This window comes from Myotis myotis, unplaced genomic scaffold (genome assembly GCF_014108235.1).
Source record: "Myotis myotis isolate mMyoMyo1 unplaced genomic scaffold, mMyoMyo1.p scaffold_m19_p_8, whole genome shotgun sequence".
NCBI classification, from domain to species: Eukaryota; Metazoa; Chordata; class Mammalia; order Chiroptera; family Vespertilionidae; genus Myotis; species Myotis myotis.
The window spans coordinates 14,762,218-14,784,000 of record NW_023416390.1 but is presented as its reverse complement, the minus strand read 5'-3'; the positions used below and the strand labels follow the sequence as shown (position 1 = coordinate 14,784,000).

The following is a 21,783-nucleotide window of genomic DNA, read 5'->3' as shown; positions in this document are numbered from 1 at the left end:
ATTGGGTCACAATATGAGGAACTGTATTTAAAGGGCCAGAAGGTTGAGAACCACTGGCCCAGGCTGTCCTATTCTAGCCCTCTCCCTCCTTTGTTTTGTTTCAATGTGGGATGCAATGTTTCTGACTTAAAACAAAGAATAACGAATACAGTCAGCTGCAGTTGAGGGGTCCCCTTCTCCAGAGGCACACTCTGAACCGCCACCTTCTACCATTTCCTTCCAGCACCAACATTCTCCATGTCTAGAGGCAAACTGGTACCAAGACCCAGGAGGCAGCAGGGCCAGACCCTGCTATTGCCGAAGCCCCACCAAATCATTCCACTGGGTGGTGGAGCAGGGAATAAGAGGGGAAAGTGGGGAACAGAACCAGGTAAATGCACCCAGAGTGTCAGCACCCCACGGGCCAAAGAGCCTAATGACCAAGAGACTTGGTGCCGATGTGACCGGAGCCACCTGGCCCGAGTAGGCCACAGCTCCTGAAATTCCTACAGGTGCGTTTCACCGCTGCCATGCGGTCAGAACAGTCCCATTCCGTCCAACCCAGTGAGTGCCCTGCAGTCGTCAACAGCAGCAAAATTCTCGAACAAAGAAACTAGACACCGCATAGATTATACCCATTTATAGTCCCAAAGGGGAAAGCAGGCTGATTACGTGGGATTTATGATACCATGAATTTGCTTTTCGTTTTGTTTCCAGGAGTTTAGAAGGAGCACATTCTATATTCACAGCTCGGCTGACCTGGGTCAGTGCATGTTTACGTATTAGCTAGTCTGTCCCAAACAGACCTTTGCGATAGAGCGTCTTTCTCGCCCTGCTCGTGTGTGTGAGCGTGCGCGTGTGTGTTCACAACTGCGACTATTTTTAATGCTCCTCCTTGCCCATTGGCTCCAATCACTGGGATACACACGTATCCAAAATGAAGCCTTGCTGCCCAAGACCCTGCCTGCCTGGAGTCCTGCTAGCATCCCTCCCACATAATGTGGTCAGAAAACCCGACTCTCCTGGAACGGCCTTCAGCCTAAAGCTTCTCTCCAGCCCCTGGGAGCACAGAGCAAAAAGCTCTGGAGCAGCGGGCATTTTAGGTGTGTATATAATTTACCAAACTCTTGGCCGCTCAGCTCTTAGCCAGTGGTCACAGAAGGAATTAGCAGTCCTCCCTGCTCCCCCAAAACCCGAAGGAGGAAGGGTGTTACTCGGCGTCGGCACAGCGGCCTGCTGGCACACGGTGTCAGACAGCAGTGCAGCGGCACACGTTGGCCACAGAAGGCTTCGGGGTGGCGGAAGGGGCCAAAATAGTTGTGGCATAAGTTGGCCAAGGTATTAAGCAGATCTGAGTCTAATTTAACCTAGAGATAACAACTCTTTTTTTGTTTTCCAACTGGCTGCTGCTTTCTCTGTCTCCACGGGTCCAGAATTTTCAGCCAGGAGTCAGTTCATAAGGACATCCAAGTCCTTTCAAAGCGAGAGGTAATGGTCTTTCCATGGGCTTTCACATTTGGCCGGGCAGGATGGGGGGAGGATGCAAAGCACGTGGGATCTGGGGAAAGCTGAAAATGGATCTTGAGGCTTGAATTCCTTCTATGAGTTTGCTTAAGCCACAGTGCCTGCGCTTAGAATAGAGAGGCAGGCAGTCTGTCTCCTCAGGATAAGGAAGGATTTGGAACTCGGCTACTGTGAGGTCTTGGCCCCTACTGTGTTTTCTGGTTTGTTTTGTTAGCAGGAGCAAGTTATTCTAGTTTCTTGCTGCTGGGGTTTTCTCCAGCACACTTATAAGCGATGCGTCTCCACCCTACTGATGGCAACGGGGTGGACCGAATGGGATAATGAAAGGGGTGGAGAGAGAAGTTGATTCAGCTGCTTCGAATGAGGGAGGCAAAGAAACCTTAGACCTCTGAGTAGCTTCTGAATTTATCGAGGGTGGGGAGGGCAGGGGACCACAAGGCCTGAAGTCATCCCAAACTGGGTCTCTCTCAGATACTAGCATGGCCAGTGGTGCCAGTTGGGAAAACCCAGCTTATTGCTTGAATTACAACTTTATTACCCATGAAGTGGTTAGAAGTAGAGAAGAAGCCATGGTACTTAGGGAAGTAATCAACGAAGTGTGACCAACAGTGATTACGAGATATACCTAAAAATGGCGGGAATGGTAAGTTTCATGTCTATTTACCACAATAAAAAAAAGAATACTATCACCTTAAAGAATGGTTATGAGCACCTCAGGGAATTACTGGCACTCCTTGACTGACGGACTGTGTTTTACAGCCTCTCAAGTATTTAAGTGCTAGGCGCTACACACCGTGGTGCATGAGTTCAAAACGTGTGTGAGACAAGACACGTCTAGTGGGTAGTGCTGGGAGAGCCCCCCTTGTGGCTGTCCTCAGCTCCAGGCTGGGCACAGAAGGGGAAGATTTTATGGTTTCTGCCAAGACTATGTTACTCATTCCCATATTACAATACACCTGTGTTACTTAGTCTCAGGTCTGCTCCCAAGAGCCTTTTAAAATAAACCATAAGTGAAAGATCCAACCTTGAATCAAGTCTTTATCTTATTCATCGTGGTCCCCACCACTAAGGGCAGGGCCCGGGCAAGAAGAAGTGCCCGGTAAGTCCGAGGTAAGTGGATGTGGCAGTTACAGGAAGAGGAAGGCAAGGATGAGAATGAACTCAAAAGACGCTGTTAACTCTGGCTCTGTTATTGCGTAAGGGAGCGTTTGTGAACCGAAGACCTCACTAACGTTTATCTCTCGTTTTCTCTGTAGGGCTGCCTTTCCCGTAAGCCTTTAATTAACCGCAGTCCGTTGTTTAGCTCCGGCATGCCCTCTGAAAGGCAGGCTAGCATAATGGTTGAGAGCCAGACAGCCTGGGTTTGCATCTCGGCTGCATCTTAAACTTGTTGTGCCTCAGTTTCCTTATCTGTGAAATGGGGTTAAAGTAGATACCCACAATGTTGTGAGGTTGTTACAAATGTGTAAAATGCATAGAAGAACGCCAGGCACACAGGGAACACTCTGTGAGCCTGTTGTTGAAAGTCCCTCTCGGTCATATTAACAAGGTGCAGCTGATTTATGACACTGTCGTGTGGCTTTATCAGACACTCTATGACCACAGGTGCTTCCTTTCTCTGTATTTTTTCTAACAGTGAAAGCTACCAATGAATAGGAAGGACACCTTAACTGACGCTAGAAACTCAGATCTGTTACAAAGGGGATTCCCTGCCTGGACAATTGGACATTTATTTCAGCTTCTATTTCTACGACCACCACCAATCTTTTCTAGTTTAGATGACCTCAATTTCTCCATCTCTGACATGGTTAATAATTTACTTTATATGACTAATAAGGAAGTGAATAAACCATCTATTGAAACTTTATTGAAGTATGTTAGCAAATTATTAAAGTGGGTAGTGAAAATGCTTTGTCAAATGGCCCAGCAAGCACTGATACTAGAAATTTAAAAAAATACTTTGAAAACAGTAGTTGACTTTTTAGTGATCATACCCTTTAAAAGCCATATTATAAAGCTGAGTGATGACAGCCCAATAGAAGCAGCAGAAGAGACACTATGTGGTCATCATGATGTAGAGCTGAAGCTCAAAAACCAGAGTCTGGCCCTGGCCGGTGTGGCTCAGGGGATGGGGCATCTTCCTGGGCACCAAAAAGTTGCTGGTTCGATTGCCAGTCAGGGCACATGCTAGGTTGCAGGCTTAATCCCCGCCCGGTAGGGGGTGTGCAGGAGGCAGCTGATGGATGGTGAGCACTCACGTCGATGTTTCTTCTCCCTTCCTCTCTAAAAATCAATAAACTATTCTCTAAAAAAAAAAAAAAAAATCAGAATCTGGTAGGGGTGATACTGCTTATTAACACTGCATTTAAGAGTGATGGCCTTTTCTATCATCAAGTCTTATAGCACATTCTTAACAGCAAATTACTTTATATGTCAGTGTGCACAAACAATGCAAATACATATTATATACTATCACTTATTTAGGGAAATCGTCGCCTTCCCATAATTTGAAAATTCCCAGTAACTCCATTTTATTTTATTAAGCACACATTCTCACTTGATCCTAACTACCTGCTTCCCAGGATGCCCTGTAATTTATATTGCGGGCACTACCTTGTGACAGGGAGTATGAGGACTACAGCCAGTTCGAGATTCTTAAATAATGAATGAAAAACAAAGAGGAAAAAGTTATAACCTGTGAGTGGGGGAGGGCCAGGGTGGCCGGAGGAAGGGAGGGAGGCATTGGCCCAGGAATGGCATTGGGACTGGGGAGAAGGGAGGGAGCTGGCTGCCTCAAGATGTGTTATTTTTGCTGTGGCTTCTTGCTCCTCTCCACCCCCACCTCTTCCAGTCTGAGCTTGGAGTACAGTTGAGTTTTCACCACAAAACTTGGCTAGGCCTCCTCAGGGACTTTCTCTTTCCCATCTTCCCATAAATTATAGGTTTGCACATGAGAGCAGCACAGATGATTCCCATTATCTTTTGGGTTGGGTTAGGATTTTTTTTTTAACCTCCTGCCCACTTGTAAATGTGTCTCCTAGTTCAGGGAGGTGGAGCATTGGCTAGTATAGTGCCCCATCCACCGACGAATTGATCCCCCTCTTCCTTAATGGGATGGCTTTAACCTGGCTTCCTTGACCATGTGACTGGGGTCATTTTCCTTGGCCTTCAGATACTCTCAGAAGTCATTGCTCCAGGAGAGGGGGGCCTCATCTGAGCTGTCCACCCATATCCCCAGTACCTGGAATAGGGCCACACCCACTGCGGACTCCTCCCGTCTGTATAAGATTTTCCTCCTTATTTTGATGGTAAAGTGACATTTCTGGGACACTATTATACCTTCATCAATGACCCATTCAGATCATTGTAAAGTGATCAGACAGCTCTAGAAGAGTTAGTTTACCCCAGAACATAGAGGCCATTTATAGGTAGGGTGTAGAACTCACTAGAAGCTAGAGCCACCGCTAGCAGTTAAGATTTATTGACAGCCACCAGTCCTGGGCACTCTTTTTGATGAGATACCCAGACCAGATGCAAATTCAGTAAAGGAAGGGGAAAGGCGTTTTCACTGCCTCACATTTGCTCTTATTCTCCTCTGTTTGGTCTCTGAAAGTACTCGAGATAAGCCTTCTAAAAGAAGTAGGTCCTGGGGAAAAGGGGAAAAGGAAAATTAAAAGATGTGACCCAGTTCCACTTTCAGGTTCTGGAACATTCTATTGCTTATAGACATAATAAGAATGAAGGAATTTTTTTTTTTTTAATGTCCTTGACAGTGTGGGAGGAAGAAGAGAAGTAGGAAAGGAAAGGTAACATTTTCAAGAAAAGAATAGTTAATCTTTGAAGCAGAATTCAATAGAAACGTTGAGAGACCAACCTGAAAGAGCAAAGCAAATGAGGACCATAACTTGGCCTAATCAGAAGAGAAGCAGCCTGGCAATGAAGAGGTTGGTGGAGAAACGGGAGACAAATTACAAACGGGGGATTCTTGACAACATAAAAGAAAACCTGAAGTGCTCAACTGGACACGCTGGAGGAGGAAACAGCCAAAGGGGAAAGGGAAGGAAAGCGATAAAGATGCTACCAAGAAGCATGTTGTAGAGTCGGAAGATGCTGTCCTACCGTAAGCGGACAGGGACTGAAGAAGACAGATACTCTTAAACTCTGGGTCCTTGGTAGTCAGGCCACCGTCAAGGTAGACTCAATGTAAGCTCTAGAGATTAAGTTTCCAATATGACCCTACCTTCTATTTTAATAAGCTAACTATGTACTTGTCCACTATCTCATGCCCTAACCTTGACCAGGACCCACTAAATTAATACCCTCTCTTTCTACTTGACTGCCCTGGCAGCGCCCTTGTTCTCTCTGTACTAAATATAGTTCCAGGGACAAAAGGGATGAGACACATGAAAGGCAGTAGCTTAGGATATGTTAATATGTGTCTTTCTTGTTCAAGACCAACTAATCCATCTCAGGAGCCCCCTAGAACTACTGCTTTTTGATGTTAGCGTATTTATTTGATGATTTGGTGATAAGTCCTCCCTTACTGTATTTCATAATACGAATTAAATCATAACATGTGTAGCCACTCGGAGGGTTAAATCTGGCATTAATTCTGTTGTTTACTCTGAATAGAAGGAACATTGATTTCATAATTTAAAACCTAATGTATTTGGATGGCATTGTTTGCCCAAAGAGTGACTTTCAGTTAAGATTCTGAAAGCTGTTCTCTACAGTGTGACCTTTTTATGTCAAAAACATTGTTTACTGAGCCATAAAAAAACAAAAACATACCATTCAGACTTGCCCTTGCCCAAGAAAATGGGGCATGGAAGGAAACGTAAACTAAATGAACTATAAATTGTCTTCAATGCATGTGGACCAAGTTCTTTTAATTCAAGTTAGCAAAGAAATTGTCACTCTTATCCCCGAGCTATATGTTCTTCCCAGAAATGTGTTACTGTATTCCTGTATGCCTGGCATAGTCTAACATAAGCCTAGCCCTTTTCATGCTCCTCAGAGTATGAGATAATAAGTATAGCTCACATTTTTTAAACTCTTAATGTGTCGCTTATGGTTTTAAGAGCTTAATGTGTATCTACTCATTTGATCCTCACAGCCAACCTGTGAAGTGGTATTACTGTTATGTCCATTTCATAGATGAAAACCTGAGGCAGAGACCGTAAATAACATGCTAGCTGGTACATAGAGAAGTCTCAGAGTGAACTCGGGAAGACTGATTTAGCCAGTGCTTTTAATTACTATTCAAGGACACCTCTGGGCTCATAAGTGGCACCAAAATGCTATGAGTTTGTACAGGAGATGCTCTGAGGCTGCACATGGTCATGGCATTAAATAACATTTAATCCCATAATGAGAAGGTTATTCTCTTTAGTCCTCTTTCTGTCCTTCAGGTGAAATCAAACAGGAAGTTCATCCTGGGGCTGGTATGACTTGAACTCCGAGCACCTGCTAATCTTCCTTTCCAAAGAGCGTTGGCTGCCAGCTCGGGCCTTCCCACAGTTGTGTTATCTTGATATTATGGCAAGAGAGACTGGCTTTCCACTTATGGTATTCATACAAGGCTTTCACTTTTAAATTAAGTAAACAAATGACGCTACTGCAATTAAGTAAATAATAACACCAGTGACATTTGTGAAGGTGTTTTCACATGACTGAAGTTTGGGAAACACTGTCCTCATTCTTCTGTTTTGAAATTCACTTTAAAGCAGTGGTTTTAGCGAACAATAAGGCCCCTTGTTCTCTTATCACAGACCTTCCCAACTTCCCTTGTGGGTTAAGGGCTCATCTGGGATGGAGTGTTCACCAGGTCATACAAATGGAGGAAAATAATATAATGCGGTGAATTTTCAATAGCACCACACATATTCAGTTTAAAATATTTTTTTTCCCTGAAAGCATACTGTTTCTTTTTCTTTTCTTCTTTTTTTTTTTTTCTTTTGGTGTTAAAATTTCCTCCTTTCTTGTGAAATGATGGTGATAGATGATAGATTTTGTTCTTAGTGTCCTTATTTGGCAAAGTTAAAAATTGTAAACTTTTTAAAAGTTGTAGTGACCCAGAAAACAAAGTTTGGGTACCATATTCATGGTATGAGGCCTCTCAGTTGCCTAGCAGTCTTGAGTACTTTAGGAAGGGCGATATGGAACCACACCAATCTTTCTAAAGTGCATTCAAGCATTTTCTTCAGGGAAATTATTAAAGAGCTCCTGCTTGTGAAATTCTCTTATGTCTATTAAGTGTGTAGTTTTCCTATCAGGACTGCAATACTAATTATTAATGAAATAATTTTTGAAAGATGAAGTATCTGAAATACCTAGTTATTGCAGCCAATCCTTACTTACCTACTTACATTTGCTAGGATATGTTTATTTCATTTTCACTTCCAGTATGAAAAGCTCAGAGCACAATTTAGAAATACTTAAATAGTCACTCTCCCCCCCTTCCGACTTTAATGTTGCTGCTGTTGTTAGTGGGACTCTGGAGAATAGAGAAATTAAAAATCTTGGACATATTTTAAAAGATTCTAGGTCACTTTTTCTGTTCTTCATTGCTTTGACTAGCATTGTTTTACATAAGGTTTCAGAGCTGGTCTGGAAAGAGGCCATGGGAGATGTAGAAAGATGTGTAAAAGGGAGAGCAGGAGGCCTAAGGTACCCAGTACCAAGGAGGCTAGAGTCGGAAGGGTTAACTGTAGGGCCAAAGCACAAACAAGAAGCAGAGTTCAAAGACTCCAGCAGGTTTTTAAGGTGGTTTTTCAGGATGTTCTGAGTTAGCTATGGAAGATCTAGCAAGTTCAAAGCCAGCAAACCCAAAGCAACAAGATCATTACCATAGTCACTGCTCAATGCAAGAAAGTAAGAACTAGTTAGCTCTCAGGCCGAGATATTCCCAAGTACCTGGGTCACTCTGTAGACGCAGTGGATATTACTGGCTTGCGTGGAGCTTTTATTTTAGTAACTCTAAGACAGATGAGTAGCCTTCTATCTTTTTTTGTTGTTGTTAATCCTCACCTGAGGATATTTTCCCATTGATTTTGAGAGAGAGTGGAAGGGAGGAGGAGAGACAGAGAGAGAAACATCGATGTGAGAGAGACACATCGATTGGTTGCCTCCTGCATGGGCCCCAAGCAGGGCCAGGGATCAAGCCTGCAACTGAGGTACATGCCCTTGACCAGAATTGAACCCGGGACCCTTCGGTTTGTGGGCTGACACTCTATCCAAAGTGACTAAGTATTTCTAAATTGTGCTCTGAGCTTTCCATATTGGAAGTGAAAATGAAATAAACATATCTTAGCAAGTGTAAGTAGGTGGCTAAGGCAAGTAGCCGTGTCTCCTACATGGCTTTCCTTTGTAAAAGTTCTCATCTTCTTCTACCCAATGGCCTGTTTCAATAGCAGATGCCAATGCCTTGTTTCTGGTCTGACTCTAAGTCTATCATGACTCTGTATAAAGGGACCTGGAGCAGGCCTATTAGATTGTCATCTTTGTTTTCTTGGGAGTAGCCATGACCTAGAGTACTTGCAAGAGGCAGGGCCAGATACAGTATGTGGACACCGGGCAGGCTAATTGGTTGGCATCCTACTCACTGATATTCTTTAAACATTTTCAAATATGTACTAAAATAGTTTGTAATATACTTAGTAGATAGGGGAAGGGAATCTAACTATCTAGTAATAAAAATACATTTATACCTCTTTCTTTATTTTCTCTAGGTGTTTTGTTTGCAATTTTTACCAAATCAGACCACTTTAACCTTTATGTAATAAAATTACTCTCTTGCACCCATGTTAGTTGATTGCTTACTCAGATGACTGTCAGCTGCTTCATTTCAGGACTATTCCCATGGCCTACAGTTGTTCTGTGCACCTTACTTGTGCTCACCAACAAAATGCTAGTGCCCGATATATAGCTAAGTTGGGGGTTTTGTGTTTTTAAAATATGTTTTTATTGATTTCAGAGAAAGGAAAGGAGAGGGAGCGAGAGAGAGAAACATCAACGATGAGAGAAAACCATTGTGCAGCTGCCTCCTGGATGCCCCAGACTGGGGAGTAAGCACAGAACCTGGGCTTGTGCCCTGACTGGGAATCAAACTGTGACCTCCTGGTTCATGGATTGATGCTCAACCACTGAGCCACACCAGCTGGGCCAGTTGGATTTTTTAAATTTTCACTGCTATCTACTTATCTTCAGGTGGGACTAGCTCATTTGCTGGTAATATCAGGAGTGCCTGTGGGAACCTGAGCTCACCGGCACCTTATTTGCAATTTATTTGGTTATGATGTAGTTCAGTGTGTTACTTCATGCCCTGGGACTGCTCGGCCACACCTTAATCTAGCTCTGATGGTGGGGCTGAGAAGACTCTGGACTCTGTTATTTGGTTTTCTAATCCCTGATAGAATAGATCTAAGGCTACAGAAAAGAGCTCTCTGGGATTCTTTCCATTTTCTATTGTGTCAGCCATGGTTTTGGAAAGCACAGTCACAAAACAGCACACACATCCTATCTTCCCTTTTCAGTCACTTTCTTTGCAAGCAAGGACCCAGAACACCCAGCTGAGCACATGGTACCAAAGGCTTGCCAACTGGTGAAGTCACATGGGGAGCCTCCCAGGTGTAGTGCGTGATTCAGTCCACCTGAGCGAGCTTGCTGAGCAGGTATAACAGGTACCAAGACACAGACTTGGAGCTGCCTTTTAGCCTGAACTAACCACATCATCAGTAGATGATTTCTGTTACTTGATTAGCCAACTCTCATTGTGATAACTGAGACCTCTTATAACTGTTTTCAGAGAGAGAAAGAAAACAAGAGAGAACAACTCTGACCATGGTCTGAAGCCAGACTTCTGTCACTAAGCAATAAAGAAAAAAGCTCAAGTCGCCCTTGCATAAGTGGGAATTTGCGGTTTCTAAAGCTGCCCATTCCCCAAACGACTAAAATATGTTATTGGCATTTGGCACTGTTTCCTATGTTTTGCTCTCCTTAAATTTCTCTTTAAAAGGGTTTGAGTTTAAAGGCAGAACCACTGAAAAATGCTATTTAATCATAGAACTGTGAAAGGCCAGCCCAGAGTTAACCCCAGGATGCCCCGTTTTGTTTTTGTTAAACCAGAACCTTGAACCAGGCTTATTCCCAGGGGTTCTAGAAAGCCTAGGGGTCGGAGGGAGGGAGGGAAGGAAAGGAGGGAGGCAGAGGAAAGAAAAGCCAGACCAAACCAGCCTTCGGACATCGGACGGCGCCGCCCTGCACGGAGGCCTCCCTCCCTCCCTCCCCAGGCCAGGCCCAGTGACTCCATGGTTTACACTGGAGAGAGGAGGAGAAAGGGATAGAAGATGGAAGAGCCACCCACTGTCAAGGGGAAGAGTCACAGGCCCCCTTGGCCCCAAATCGCTTTTTAGAAAGTTTCTCCAGATTATAAATGCATACTCATTACAGAGAATTGGGGAAGTAGAGAAAATAGTCATCAGGCAGCAATGGCAGAGAGGTTCAGATCCCAGCCCTTGGCAGACCCAAGTCCGCGTTCCACTTCCCAGCGTCCTCATCTATAAGGCAAGGGTAGTGAGATCCTTATGGATGATGAGAGGATTGAATCAGAGGACATACCCAGCTAGTGCTGGCCACTGCTGCTATCAGTATTATTACTAGTCCACCACTGCAGTGAACATGTAGGTAGGGACCCATCAGCTAGTTCTTTTCTGGGCATGTCTATATAAAACGTGGCTCATTCTTCACAGTATGTAAGTTTTTATCTTTTTTTTAACATATTAAATAATTTTCAGAAGCACTAGCTATTCTGAATTCCTGTATAAGATCTCATCGGCTATAGATAAATACATTCTTCTTCTGGTTGGACATTTAGGGGTTTTCGATTTTGTATTATAAATAGCATGATAATATACATCCTGTACAAACTTTAGTTTCTGATTAAGATATATTCAGAAGAAGGACTATTATAGTCAGAAGATTTGAATTTTTTAAAAGCTCTGGATACAATTTACTATTGTTATACCCACCAACAGTATAAACATGTTCTCCCTTATATCACTGAACCATTAGCAATCATCATTTAAAACACACACACATAGTTTTGGTCATTTTAGAGACCAAAAAATAAGATTTCTCATTGTTTGATTATTTTTTTTATCACTTGTAGTCTAAATATTTTTTATGTTTTACTACTACTTTTTCTTTTTTTTTTTTTAACTTTCATCCAAGGATATTTTTCCGTTGATTTTTAAAGAGAGTGGAAGGGAGAGGGAGAGATAGAAAAACATCCATGTGCGAGAGACACATTGAGTAGTTGCCTCCCACGTGCACCCTGATAAGGGCTGAGGATCGAGCCTGCATCCTGCAACCCTTCAGTCCATGGGCTGATGCTCTATCCACTAAGCCAAACCAGCTAGGGCTATTTTTTAATGAATTGTTTGATCATGTCTTTTGTCCATGTGAGGGCAAACTATCTTTTCAGTAAATTTATATGAATTCTTTAGATAGTAGGCTATCAACACTTTGTGTGATATTTTCCCTAGTTTTATTGTTTGCCCTTAGATTTTATATGTGACTTTTTCTTTTTATAAACAGAAGTTTACAACATGTATGTTTTCAGATCTGTTCACTTTTTCCTTGTGTGTTTTTTTCTGTAGCTTTAAAACTTGCATAGCCTTCCCCATGTTCAGGTTAGATAAATGATATTTTGCATTTCCTTGTATATTTTTAAACAGTTTATTTATACATTTACTAACAAATTTCTGGGATTTATCTTACTTTGTGAAGCTGTAGCTTGATTTCCCTGCCAAACTGTTAAGCAGTCATTGCTGCTCCACTTTTTAATGATCCGTGCTGTCTGTGTTGACTTTCGACTTCAGATTCATCATAATTTAATTACATGTGTGTCCTGGAGTCTGCTTCTGACCAATCATTTCTGCTTCCTCAATCCCAATCATGCCAGTTCCAATTACTTAAATATTATGATATATTTTCATGTCTGGAAGCCCAAATACAGCCACATACTGTTTTACACCATTGTCTGACTTGGGCCTGCTCTTTTATTCCTCCAGGTCGACTTTGGAATCACCCTGTCAGCCCAATTTACCTTTTAAAAGATTTCCATAATTATGCTGTTCCAAGTTGGATACTTGTACTTTTTTCCTCAACAATGAGACTCTTTAGGTAGCTCAGAGCTTGAAAATATACATATGGAGTTTAAATATATGCAAAAAGGCATTTAACCATCTTAAATACAAGTATGATTGGGTAATCACAGCCAGAGCTGCCAGAGCTTGTCGGGAGGCCACCGCAGGGCCAGCCACTTCCTGTCGACTTGTGTGACTTTACAGATTGCACATTAATATTCAATCCTGAGATACAGAAGCTGAACATACACCAAATGTTCGGATGCTTGGGTGGTTGTTGTTTTTTTTTTTCCTTCTACATCATCAACAAGAATGTTAGCTATTCCAATAATAAAATGCTTTTCAAGATCAGTTCAAAAATTGCCCAGCATGGCCTTTCTGGCTGCCCACAGTCATCCTCCATTGTCCTCATGTTTGGAGAGCTGCTGGCTCATCCTTCAGGAATTACAGTGTCCCAGGAGCTCTTGAATCCCACGTCCCCTAGAGGTTCTGATAAAGCGTATGTGGTGTTTAACTGGCAGCAACTTCTCCTTTTGCCCTCTGCCTTCATGCCATTAGACCATAACCCCATCTGGCCAAAGATTTGCCATTTTGCTTGGACAAAGTTGTAATTTAAATGTTTGCTTCTAGGGCCTGCAGTAGGAATATTCCAGAAATACTCTGTTTCAGTTTTGTTAACGCAAAAGTTGCCTGTACTTGGAAAGGCCTAGGATGGAAATGAAGCAAGAGCCATTCCTCCTTAATTGGTGACCTGTTTATACCTGTGGAAGGCACAGAGCAAGAGGGGCCTAGCTGGTGGCCAAGTACCAAATGCCTTTGAAAGTCAGTGGCATTTGAGGCAGGAGTGAAAGGGGTGGTGGCGTGGGAAGGACCGAGCCCTGGAATCAGGTGTCCTGGGTTCACACTCCAGCTGTGAGGGATATTGGTGCTCTCACCATGAAGCCAGACCCTTCATCTTTCTGTGTTTCTGTTTATTTAGCTGTAAAATGACTATGTACTACTTATTGTGGGTAGCTGCAGTAAGAATTAGAAATAAATACGGAAAGCTTTCAGAACTCATGTGTGATGATAGCGGTGAATGATATTTAGTAAGATCAAAACTTTTCCAGGGAAGAATGAGTAGACAGTCATCCCCAGAGCAGATGAACAGATGGTAGATAGAAACTGGAAGCAAGTGTGGGAAGACAGGCTTGTGGGAAGACCTGGCGGGGCAGGGCACACGAAGGAGGTGAGACCTTATCCTATAGCAGCTGAAGAGGCTTCAGGGGTTTCATTAAAGAAATGCCAGCTCTAAGGTGGCACTGAAGCCTAGTGGTTAGCCCTGGGCTCGGGAGTCCAGCTCCCTCCTCTGCACGTTTAAGCAGAGCAACCATGGGCAAAGGACTCAAGCCTTGTAAGACTCAGTTTTTCACCTATAAATTGGTAATGATAAAAATACTGACCTCTTTGGGCTCCTGTGCATAAATAATAGTAGTAATACAGTGGGGCCTTGACTTACGAGTGTCCCGACTAATGAGTTTTTTGAGATACCAGCTGTCTCTCAGCAGTTTTTTTGCATTGAGTTGATAATTTAATGAGCTCCTTAACGAGCTCACTCTCAGAACGAATTAAACTCGTAAGTTAAGGCCCCACTGTAGTTACTATTTAATGCTCACTGTATGGCTGGCAATGTGCTAAGTGCATGACTTGTCTTATCTTAAAGGAGATAAGGCATTAAAGAGCTCAGAGCAGCAACTGGCACATGTTAAACAGTCACTGCTGTGGGGGAGGTGTAACAGCTGATGCCATTATTCTTACTGTTTGGTCACATCTGTATTTTCTAAGATCCTCTCGTGGTAGCATAGAGCACGGGTTGGAGCGGTTGGAGCTGGAAGCCAAGAGCACAGATGGGACAATAGTTGTTTCACATACATGTTTAAAATTCACTGAGTTGTGCACTTGAGATCTGTGCACTTGACCTGTGTATCTTATACCTCAATTTAAGGAAATATATAATAAAAGAGACCAATGAAACCTCTCCCAGTTTTCATAAGCTACTCTACAACTGCTTGGAGTTTCAGTTAGCTGAGCTCTCTCTCTCTCTACACACACACACACACACACACACACACACACACACGATTGTGAGGGACTAATTCTCTTCAGATACCCATGCTGCTGAAGGACAGGGTGCCCAAGGACAACTGAAACCTCTACACCAGCGGTTCTCAACCTGTGAGTCGCAACCCCTTTGGCGGTCGAACAACCCTTTCACAGGGGTCGCCTGAGACCATCCTGCACATCAGATATTTACATTACGATTCATAACAGTAGCAACATTACAGTTATGAAATAGCAACGAAAATAATTTTATGGTTGGGTCACAACATGAGGAGCTGTATTTAAAGGGCTAGAAAGTTGAGAACCACTGCTCTACACTCATACAAAGTTCTGACCTGTTTGAAAGTTTTCCCTTTACGAGAGCTCCCAGCAGTCGCAAATGAATTTTGATGAACCTCTTCTGGCCTGGCGTACAGAAATGCCAGAGGGAGGAAGGCCGACTATCGGGGTGGCACAGAGAGGGACGTTCGACGCTGGGCCAGATCACAGACCCTCCGCCCTCAGCCCTGGAAGCGGGCCGCTTACTGGGCTTCCCTTCTTAGGGCACTTTTCCATTTAGATTTTACCAAGCCTCTGACATGTCAGTCACAGGTGGACATACTATTCAAAACTCGTTTCTCTTTGATTATATTTGAATGTCCTGTTGTAAAACCACCGTTTCCATTTCTTTCTTAAGGCCAAGTCTAAGGCAGGTCAGTCAGTTCATAGACTTTCCTTTGGCGTGACACCACACTGAGTGGTTAAAAACATTCAGGTTGAGGAACATCCTTCCTCTGCCCAGTGCCTGGGGTGACGTGAAATGGCCGAGACCTCTGAACAGATGGGGACGGGACTTTTTAAATCTGATACCATTGCTGTTTCTCCTCCTATTGACTACACAACACAATCGGACACTGTTGGAATTTCCAGACCAGCCAGGTGAAGGGGATCAAGTAATGTGCCTGCGGGGATGGAGCGGGCAGGTAAGTCACTCCTGACAGGCAGGAAGGAGAAAGGCCCGGCCCAGCAGAGCTGGGAAGGGGCATTGAAAACGTTTAGGTGAGATTCATAGAAAAATGAAACGTGCATTCTAGCTGATTGCTTACTTACTAACTCCCAGTTAGGTATTTAAAGAGATAAGATTAAATGTCTAGAATTCGGTGATAATTATGTAAACAAAAACCACCTTCAATTGCCTGGCATTAGATACGGCTGTTGACACTCTGCATATCTTATAAGTCATTCTAATTGGGGCAGTGTTACCTTCCAGAACCTAAAAAAACCATAAGTCAGGAAACATTCTGATTAGACACACAGGTCTCCTTGGATACAAGCACTGAGTCTGATGCAGGCGCGATACGTTCACTGATAGGCGACTTCCAAAGAACTTTTGTGAAAATAAACATGTTGTGGACGAGTGAAAGCACAAGTCATATAAAACCAAAAACATGAAGGCTTTTCTACATTTTTACCATGCTTACATATGCATATGCAAATTGCATGTATATATTTCTAAAGCCATTCTTTATAGAGCCGTCACTGGTTTTTTAAAGAATTTAAACATTATAAAAGTGGCAATTTGTATTCCTTATTTAAATATCCAAAAAGCACGGAATTTTTTGAAGGTATAAAAACGTTTATGACTTACATAACTGAGGTCCCTGGGGTGGAGCTGAGATCTCCGCGCAGATCCCAAATGCCGGAGAGAGGAAAGCAGCCTCGCGTGAGCTTTTATGTGGCTGGGGTGGGAGTTCTGGGTAAGGATTCCCATAGGTAGACAGGAGACGTGGTTTGATCTCCTTGAGGTGCTGAAGGGGGAACACTTGGCTTCCTAGCAGCCTGCCCAGGTGTGGGGCAAGGAGAGGCAGGTGTGAGCCTTCACAGCTGTTTGCAGTCAAACCGCAAAATAGAGTTTAACTCTCCCACAGACATTATCCACACAATCACCATGTTCTCCCACTGTCACCACCCAGATGTTTCTTCCCGCTCCACTCTTACTCTATCCTGTTTTCATTTTGAGAAGTGTCATCTTTGAATTCCCGTGAATGATATATTTAATTGAGGTATAATTGACATATAATATTGTATTAATTGCAGGTGCACAACATAGTGATTCAATCTTTTTTTTTTTAATATATTTTATTGATTTTTCACAGTGAGGAAGGGAGAGAGATAGAGACTCAGAAACATCAATCAGCCGCCTCCTGCACATCTCCCACTGGGGATGTGCCCGCAACCCAGGTACATGCCTTTGACCGGAATCGAACCTGGGACCTTTCAGTCCGTAGGCCGACGCTCTATCCACTGAGCCAAACCGGTTTCGGCTCAATCTTTTTTTCATGTTTCTCACTACCTTTGATCAGGTCTTTATTTATAATTTGCTGTCCAGCCCTAGCTGGTTTGGCTCAGTGGATAGAGCGTGGGCCTGCGGACTGAAGGGTCCCGGGTTTGATTCCGGTCAAGGGCACATGCTCAGGTTGCTGGCTCGATCCCCAGGAGGGGGCATGCAGGAGGCAGCCAATCAGTGATTCTCTCTCATCATTGATGTTTCTAACTCTCTCTCCCTTTCTCTCTGAAATCAATAAAAATGTATTTTAAAAAATAAAATCGGCTGTCCACAGTGATTTGACCTTTAGGGAATAAACACCTTTAAGTTTACGCCACAGATACCTTTTCTTCCGTGGTGGGTTTTCCCCCTGCAGGCTTCTCGGCTGCTGGCTTCTTGGTAGCTGCAGCCTTTTTTCCCACCAAGGCTTCTGCTTCGTAACGCCAACAGCCTCCTTCCTTCCCGACCACAGGCTTCTTGCCTGGAACCCCCTTCTCATCTGATTTAGCTTCTAGCGCTGCTGCTGCTGCTGCCGCTGCCTTATCCACCCGGAGCTTGTGGTTCTTGGCCTGGAGAGAATGGTGATTCCGTGCGTGGTCTTTGCATAGGGGTTTAGCTTCAACATGATTTTCAGGTTTTTCAGGGGATTCTTCTTCAGGTCTCTGCCGTGAACCTTCTTGCGTGGTGCTGGAGGGCTCTTTGGATCTCTGGGCTTTTCAAGATTCTGCTCAGGTCTGAACTGAGCATCGAGTGCATGGGAAGGTGTAGTTACTCCGCATGGCCATACGGACCATCTAACTTGCGGAAAGCACTTTTAGTCCACCTGCCCACCAGCAGCAAGTTTCAAAATGTTCAGTTTGCTTCCATTAAGCAGAGTAATTCCAGGGATGTTTCTGAAGGCTTTCATGATACCGTTGTCCTCGTTATAGATGAAGCAAGGTTCCTGTGCTGGATACGGCGACAGTTTCTCATTTTCCCCTTACCAGCTCTCATTCACTGAGAGGCAAAGACCTTTTTGCTATCATTCCAGGCCTTAAACATTTCTTAAGAAGCAAAATAGCCTCCTTGGTCTTCTAGTGGCCTTCAGTGTTATTTTCTGCCACCCAAGGAAGTTCAGGAACTTCCTCAATACCATCCTTTAGACATGACAACGTTGGGAAGGCCAAGGCAGCCAGGGCAAAGCCGATGGCACACTGATGTTGTGTTGTGTTCACGCGACAGTGCCAATGGCGCCAGATGTTGGTTAGTGCAAACGCGCCTCTCCCCCCTCAAGACTCATATTTCCAAAAGCACCTGGCCAGAACGGTGAGTCCCACCTCCTTGAACTCTGGGAACTCGAGGCGCAGCTCTGCCAGCACCCCCAGACTCAGCACTGGCTTGATGACCTGCCAGTTCTCTGACAGCATAGACCTGCCTGGTGTTCTTACACAAGTTGTGTGAACAAAGTTCCCAATATCTGGTTGAATGGATCCTTGAACGCAGCAGGCACAGTGACATTTTGCCAGATGACTCCCCTTTCGGAGCACACTGGTATCAGTGGATGAGCACACGCCATGGTGTGGAGTAAAGGCCACGCTCCTCTCAAGCCCGTGGCTCCCACAGGGAAAAGCTGGTTCAGTATTTTTATATTTTGCAAAATGATCACCACATGTCTACTTAACATCCATCACCACACAATAATTTTTCTCTTTTGGTGAGAACTTTTAAGATCCCTTAGCAACGTTTAAATATGCAATACAATATTAACTGTAGCCAACATGTGGTATATTACATCCCTATGACTTATCTAGTTTATAGCCAGAAGTTTATATCTTTTGACCAGCTTCACTCATTTCAACCTCCCACTCCCACCCCCGGACACTTCTGGCAACCACCAATCTGTTCTCTGTATCTGTGAGCTTGGTTGTGTGTGTGTGTGTGTGTGTGTGTGTGTGTGTGTTTAAATTCCACATAGAATTGAGATCATACAGTATTTGTCTTCCTCAGTCTGATTTATTCCACTTAGCATCATGCCCTTAAGATCTGCATATGTTGTAGCAAATGGCAAGATTTTCTTCTTTTTATGGCTGAATATTATTCCACTGTATAATATACCACATTGTCTTCATCCATTGCCCAGCATGGACGTTAGGTTGTTTCCATATCTTGGCTATTGTGAATAATGCTACAGTGAACATGGGGATGCTAAGCCTTTTTTGAGTTAGTGTTTTCCATTTCTTCAGATAAATATCCAGAAGTGGAATTGCTGGATCATATGGTAGTTCTATTTTTGATTTTTTTGAGGAAACTTCATACTGTTTTCAGAGTGGCTTCCCCAATTTACGTTCCTACCAACATTGCACAAGAGTTCCCTTTTCTCCACATCCTCACCTACACTTATTTATCTTTTCTACATAGCCATTGCAACAGGTGCAAGGTGAAATCTCATTGTGGTTTTGATTTGCATTTCCCTGGTGACTGGTGACATCGAGCACCTTTTTATGTAGCTGTTTGCCATCTGTATGTCTTTTTTGGGGGGGAAATGTCTATTTAGATCTGCTTCCCACTTTTTAATCGGATTGTTTTTGTTTGTTGTTGTTGTTGGGTTTTTTTGGGGTTTTTTTTGCTATTTTGATAGGGATAACATTAAATATATAGATTGCTTTGCAGTCGTAGGGACACTTAATAATATTAATTCTTCCAGTCTATGGTCATGGAATATCTTTTCCATTTATTTGCGTAGTCTTCAATTTTTTTTCAGCAATGTCATAGTTTTCAGTGTACAGGTCTTTCACCTCCTTGGGTTAAATTTATTCCTGGGAATTTTTATTTTATTTTTTTATGCAATTGTAAATAAAATTGTTGGTCTTCATTTCTTATCCAGTTTATTACAGAAATCTGTTTTTAAACCTCCCCTTCTCGCTCCTGCATTTCACTTTGCAGCGGTAGCTCCTGTTAACTCTAGCCAGCTTGCTGTCTTCTTCCACACATTTCCACACATTTCTAAGTGTGGGGTTTTGTTTTTTTTACTTTCTTTCCCTTTGCATATAGGATCAAACTATCCTGCCTTTCTGCTCTTGCCTTTTCTAGTGGACAGTATACGGTGGACATGTGAGTCCATGAGCGTGTTCAGTACACATAAAGGCTTACCCTCTTGCTTTTATCAGCTGCAGGGTTGAGAGTTCCCTTAATGTTTAACCTGTGCAGTTTTCTCTATTAGAACCAGTCTTGCAGTGAACACCCTCGGCCATTTCCTGTGCACGTGTGTAAATGTATCTGTAGTGTAAAATCATTAACATGAGAATGCCCGGTCAAAGGGTATGCCTGCTCTGCGGTTTGATACTATTGCCACTTGCCTTCTAAAAAGGGAGGACCAATTTCTACTTTCATTGAGTGTCTTGGGAATGCCTTGCACCCACATTAACTTTCCATACTGACGATATTTTTAATCTTAGCCAATCTAAAATATAAAATATAACCTCACACGGTTACTCTAATTTGTATTTTTTCCCATTGTAAGTAAGGTTGAGCATCTTTTTTCTATGTTACTGGCCATTTGTAGCTTTTGTGAATTGCCTATTAATTTCATTAACTTGTCTTGAAATTATATTGTTGATCTTTTTCTTATTAATTTGAAAGAGCTCTTTCTATATTAAGGAAATTAGCACTTCTTCACATAAATAGGAAATATTTTCCCCAGTTTCCTGTCACATGACTTTGCAAGTGCTATTTTGTATTGTACTAACTTTTAAATTTTATATATTCACATTCATCACTCTTTTATGGTTTCTAGGGTTATAAAATATTTACTCCCATGTAAATATTTCTCTGACATTTTTCTCTAATACTTTTTTTTATCATTTTAAAAATACTTTGTAAATGGTTTTCTTTTTATATTTAAATGTTTGATTTATCTGGAATCACATTTTTTATGGAATGAGTTGGAGATTCAGCTTTCTCGTCCTCGCCCCCCCCCCCCCCCGCCATGGCGAACCAGCTGCCCCACCATCATTTATTAACTTATTTCCCCCACTTTTATTGTATACTAAATTCCCACGTGTATTTCAGTCCATATCCTGGATATACAGCTGCCCAGCATATAGACGCCACAAACACTGCAGATGATATTCTTGAAAAACAAGATGTGTGAAATCATAATCAGTGCTGTGTGTAAGTGGTGGTTTACTGCTTGTTGACACCTGGAGGCAAAGAATACAAATTACCGACAACCTTAACACAATGGCATGCAAGCTAATAAAGCGCCTCGCTCACTTTATATGCAGGACTTGCTTTTTCTCACATCAGCGACCCAGCTATTTATTAGATCACAGCATTCTAGACAGGAACTTATTTTGTTTTCCCATTTAATCTTTGGCATTGCTAGTCTCATAAAAGTGATTAAGTAATAATAATGTTGAGCACTTATATTGTACTTTTCATCCCTAAGTGCTATCTAAACATGATCACTAATTAAATGCATTAATGAAAGGAAGGGATTTCCAGCTTCTTCAGGAAAACCGGTGTCTGGTTGCACACCTGTGAGCGGACAATTCCTAAAAAGCATTAAGTCCTCTTTGAATGGCACTCAGCAATGGTGACATCATTTCACTCCTTTTGAAAATGTCCTTGGGTATCTTCTAATTAGTCTGGCTAAACTCACCTTTTATCTGTCTCCCCAGACATTCCCTTTCTACATTCCTGGGGGTATTCAACAAGCTTCTTTTGATGTTTCCCCTGTTCGTCAATCAC

General features: G+C 42.9%; 1 protein-coding gene across 11 annotated transcripts in view; it reads left to right on the top strand.

Moving 5' to 3' along the window:
• Positions 1-21,783, top strand: part of PLEKHM3 (pleckstrin homology domain containing M3) — a 181,597-nt gene that overhangs the window by 108,847 nt on the left and 50,967 nt on the right. Inside the window, exon 7 of one of the 11 annotated variants that reach the window (XM_036318705.1) lies at positions 5,277-5,799. The exons of 8 other annotated variants lie outside the window; for them this stretch is intronic. In XM_036318705.1, the coding sequence (XP_036174598.1) occupies positions 5,277-5,333 (57 nt within the window). In that variant the 3' untranslated portion in view covers positions 5,334-5,799. Of the gene's footprint in view, positions 1-223; positions 240-1,412; positions 1,455-5,276; positions 5,800-21,783 lie in introns of those variants that run through there. 2 more of the 11 variants (XM_036318708.1, XM_036318707.1) reach the window with 2 other exon arrangements.